Source organism: Macrobrachium rosenbergii, chromosome 13 (genome assembly GCF_040412425.1).
Source record: "Macrobrachium rosenbergii isolate ZJJX-2024 chromosome 13, ASM4041242v1, whole genome shotgun sequence".
In the NCBI taxonomy this organism is placed as follows: Eukaryota; Metazoa; Arthropoda; class Malacostraca; order Decapoda; family Palaemonidae; genus Macrobrachium; species Macrobrachium rosenbergii.
The window spans coordinates 38988913-38993912 of NC_089753.1; the positions used below are offsets into that span (position 1 = coordinate 38988913).

A 5000-nucleotide genomic window follows, 5' to 3' on the forward strand; every position below is an offset into this window, starting at 1 on the left:
AAAGTATAACTTTTCTCTCTGGTGATCATATTTTGTAGCTTAATTTTTTCGTATTTTTTTTCCAGGCAGAAATTACTTATGGATCGTCACGCAAAGTGTAATACAGAGTCAACTGGAAGCACCTATGGAATTTCCCGTTGGAATGCTTGGTACGTTGTTACTCTATCTATTTATCTATTAAGGGTTTGCCATAATATATCTATCTATAATCAGGTATGTAAAAAAACAAGGTAGACAGAGAATGTATTTTTTTTTTTGGTAACTGAATAACAGATGTCTATCTGTCTGTCTACCTATTCAGAGCTTACCATAATGTATCTAATCTATAATCAGACATGTAATAAACAAAGTAGACAGGGAATGTGTTTTTTGGTAAATGAATAACATCTGTCTGTCTGGTTCTAGGTATTTTGACTCCCCGGATGCAACTGCTAAATGTTACTTGCTGTATATACTTAAATGAAAAAAATATGTAAAGTGAGCCTTCAACTTACGAAACAGTCCAATTATGTCATTTCCATTTCCTAAATAAGGTAATTGCCCTTAGCTATTTCGAATATATGCTACCTAAATAGGCTACTTGTTTATTTTGGGTGTCAAATTACCGGGTGTTAAGGAAACCGGATTTCAATTTACCGGGAGTCAAAATACCGGGACTGAAATCACGGGGTCAAAAAACGGGGAGTCTATATACCGGCCACCGTCTATCTATCTATCTATCTATTCTGGGAGATATGATCAAAAACAAGGTAAACATTAAATGTGATTGTGGTGAATTAACGTCTACACATCCAGCTACCTATCAACAAACATGTTCAGAACTAGAGTAGACAGAGAAAGAGATACTGGTAAGTGAGGTAAAAAAACACACAGATAATGTGATAATGTAAGTGAGAAAAACATCTATTTAGCATTAGGATCTGTGCAGAAAAAAAAGAAGAGAGAATGCCACATTGGTAAATGGTTACTAATTATCTATCTAAGCTATCTAGATATGTGAATAACGATAAAGACAGTCCTGATTGGACGAGGGCAATAATACATTTCTTAAATTCCAGGTTTCATTTTATTTATATTTATATATTTTATTTATATATTTTTATTTATATTACCAATAGGTTTTCAAATCACAGGCCTCTGGAGAGGAATCAGGCATCGAAATTATTATATCATAAATTTCATTAGCGACGGGAAGTGGAAATATCCAACCGTAAATTCAAAATTAGATTCCAAAACGTCTCATTGGGGAACTGGCAAATTAAGTTAAGTTTCTGAATGTAATATAAATATTCAAGGAACTGTTTTTCTGTTACGTCACTATATGATTCATTTGTTTAGGCTCCCTGTAGTCATTTCCTTTCAATGGTTTCCTTTGCAATAAATTAGTAAAGAAATTCTACGTTAGTGATTTTAGTCCGCATCAGTAGCCTATTAGTTTTCCGTAAAAGAAAACTACTGTGATGGCTTTGTCTGTCTGTCCGCACTTTTTCTGTCCGCCCTCAGATCTTAAAAACTACTGAGGCTAGAGGGCTGCAAATTGGTATGTTGATCATCCACCCTACACTGCAAATTGGTATGTTGATCATCCACCCTACAATCATCAAACATACCAAACTGCAGCCCTCTAGCCTCAGTAATTTTTATTTTATTTAAGGTTAAAGTTAGCCATAATCGTACGTCTGGTAACGCTATAGGACAGGCCACCACCGGGCCGTGGCTGAAAGTTTCACGGGCCGCGGCTCATACAGCATTATGCGGTGTACAGAAAACTCGATTGCGCCGAAGAAACTTCATGGCATTTTTCACTCGTTTAAATTGCTTTTAGTTAGTTCATTACACTAGTTTCCATTACTAACTTTCACGAGTCAGTTCCCAGCAGTTCATCTCACAAGTTAGTTCTCATTAAGTATCTAGTAATGAGCGTTAATATAAGTTACTTGATTACGCCTTTCCATAGGAAGGAGAGTTCTGCCGGCTTTCTAGGAGACCTCGAACTCGTTGGAAAGTCATAAAAGTGCCTACTTGTTACGTAGTTAAGTAAGTATACTGGAATTTTTTCTGCTCACCCAAGTTACATAGTTACTCTTGAGAACAAAGCCAGTGGGAAGGACAAACTGGCACCCATTTCTTGTCCGGGGCAGAAGAAAGCAAAATAAAAGGAAGAGGGAGGAAGAATCGCTGAAGCGTGACTACGAGGTAAGAGATAGGCTTTTCTGCTGCTAAGGAAGAAAGGTTACATAAGAGTCAGGAAAACAAGGAGAAGAGAATTCCAAATCATGGCAGTAGAAGGGAAGAAACAGGAGGAGGAGGAGGAGGAGGAGGAGGAGGAGGAGGAGGAGGAGGAGGAGGAGGAGGAGGAGGAGGCCAGGCAGGAGTCACGAGGAATTGTCTGTTCCCAAGTTCAGAGTTTTGTCACTTCCCAAATAATCGCAGTTTGTTAGACTTCAAATCAGTTTACAAAGTAGAATATTTTCCAAGCAGCTGACAGTGAACAGTCATTCCGTTTATAACATCACGTCGCCGACACATCACGTCACGTCAAAGTACGTGAGAATTTCTTACATGTAATCAAATGGACTTGCTCACACCATCACGTCACGTCATCATCAAGCACACGGCATCCACCGTCACATCACGACACGTTTCCTTGGAAAGAATATTTTGACGTGACGTAACGGTGAATTACGCAAGTTTCTTAACGCAAAACCTGTGAATCGCTGCGGTTCAGCACGAACTGAACGGGATAGTGATGGACAGTGAGAATACAAGGCACGGCTGATGGGACGGTGACGTGACGTGATGTGTCGGTGACGTGATGGTATAATGTGAATCAGCCTTAAGGGTAGGAGCTGTTGCCTCTAAGATTAAAGCCTGTTGCAGAACCACACACAATAGTAAGTTATTTCAAAGCTGTTTAAGCCTGTCACACCGATAGGTTATATGCATCAACATGTTATTTCACTATACCTCAACAAGTCACATCCAAAAGCAAGTTATTTCACCATTACCTCAACAAGTCACCGTCAGGAGCAAGTTATTTCGACAAGTCATATGCAATAGCCACGTTATTTCAGAACAGAATAGAATATAATATAGAATTTGGGCCGAAGGCCAAGCGCTGGGACCTATTAGGCCATTCAGCGCTGAAACGGAAACAAAGTAAAACGATGTGAAAGGTGTAACAAGAAGAAAGCTTCGCAGTTGCACTATGAATCAACTGTCAGGAGAAGGTGGACAGGAAGATGGAAGAAAGAGAATATGAACGGAGGTACAGTAAAAGGAGTGAAAGGGGTTGCAGTTAGGGGCCGAAGGGACGCTGCAAAGAACCTTAAGTAATGCCTATAGTGCACCGCATGAGGTGCACTGACGGCACCATCCCCCTACAAGGGCCACGTTATTTCGATGAAACAGTCAAATTATTCCATCCTCCTTTCAACAAGTCATAAGCAACAGCACGTTATTTCATCTCTGATTCATTACTGGTTCAACAATTCGTAAGTAACAGAAAATTGTTTAACCTCCAGTTCAACAATTCTCAAGCAACAGAAAATTTTTCCACATCCGGTTCAACAAGTCATATGCAACAGCACGTAATTTCTTTTCTAATTCGTAACTGGCTCAACTACTCATAAGTTACAGAAAACTGTTTCACGTGTGGTTCAACGAGTAATATGTAACAAAGTCATTCCCTTCCTAATTCATAACTGGTTCGACAATTCATGAGTAACAGAAAATTGTTTCATCCCCGTTTCAACAAGTCATAAGGCCCGTAGGAGGGTAGTGCCGTCAGCGCACCTCATGCGGTGCAATGTAGGCATTACTTACGGTTCTTTGCAGCGTGCCTAAGGCCCCTAGCTGCAACCCCTTTCGTTCCTTTTACTGTACCTCCGTTCACATTCTCTTCCTTCCATCTTACTCTCCACCCTCTCCTAACAATAGATTCATAGTTCAACTGCGAGGTTTTCCTCCTGTTACACCTTTCAAACCTTTTACTGTCAATTTCCGTTTCAGCGCTGAATGACCTTTGGCCTAAATTCTATATTCAACTCAACTCAACACGTCATAAGCAACAACAATTTATTTCATTTCTAGTTCATCATTGGTGATGCAACACAGCGCCGTCCGGGAATTTGCAATTCCCTTCAGGATAAACGCCTCTGACACAAAGTTTTGAATCACGGTTATTTCGACGTATCCTTATTTATTCTTTTGCAGGTTGACGTAACTGAGTTTTTCAGACGACAGAAGAAGTTTTGTTTTTTGCTTCATATTTTTTTCCTCTATTGTGCAATCGTTTGTTACATAAAGGTGTGACCTGTTTTTCGGTCACAGTGCTTTGGCCTCTGGCCTAGGCCTGATATTTCATGCAAATCCTTCGGGCCAGCCCATGAGAGTTGATAGTCAGCTCAGTGGTCTGGTTAAACTATTTTAATAATAATAATAATAATAATAATAATAATAATAATAATAATAATAATAATACATAAAGGTGTTGCATAATTCTGAAATCATGTGATTTGTCTGTTTCCATTTTCAAAAGTCCGTTCTAGATCGAGTTGCCGAAGTTAAGGCCAGCAATGTTGTTGCGTTTTACCTTTGGTTACGTAAAGAAAGCGCATAAAAACTTATTGCTTACCGCAAATTCGTAACCTAATTCTACGACGGACGGTTACGTGAGCAAAGGCACTTCCTATTTCAATTCAGCGCAATTGCAAAACAAGGTCTTGCACAACCAGTCAACAGAGCCTCGATATTTCAAGTTTATGCAACTGTCCATCAAACAGTTTTCAATAGTTTCTGGTTTTTTTCCTGTTTTTCTTTTATGTTATTCGGTTTACTTTTGGGAGAACTGATGCAATTGTCTGACACAAATGGGGAAACACAGCTGAAATTTTTGCCTCTTCCTGTTCTCCTGTACTGACATAGATTTGAATGCATAAAGAGAACACGTTTTGAAACTCGAGTCTTTACGCATCATTATGTCAGCCAATTTGTTTTTC

The 5000-nt window shown here is 39.2% G+C and overlaps 1 protein-coding gene and 1 long non-coding RNA gene across 4 annotated transcripts in view; one reads left to right on the forward strand and one right to left on the reverse strand.

Annotated features, from left to right (window-relative positions):
* The window catches only part of LOC136845216 (uncharacterized), a 549715-nt gene that overhangs the window by 452550 nt on the left and 92165 nt on the right, over window positions 1-5000 (reverse strand). The window lies entirely within an intron of this gene.
* LOC136845214 (glutamate receptor ionotropic, NMDA 2B-like) overlaps window positions 1-5000 on the forward strand; it is a 510777-nt gene that overhangs the window by 405177 nt on the left and 100600 nt on the right. For both annotated transcript variants that reach the window (XM_067115285.1, XM_067115286.1), the window contains exon 6: window positions 66-149. In XM_067115285.1, coding sequence (XP_066971386.1) covers window positions 66-149 — 84 coding nt within the window. The remainder of the gene's footprint in view (window positions 1-65; window positions 150-5000) is intronic.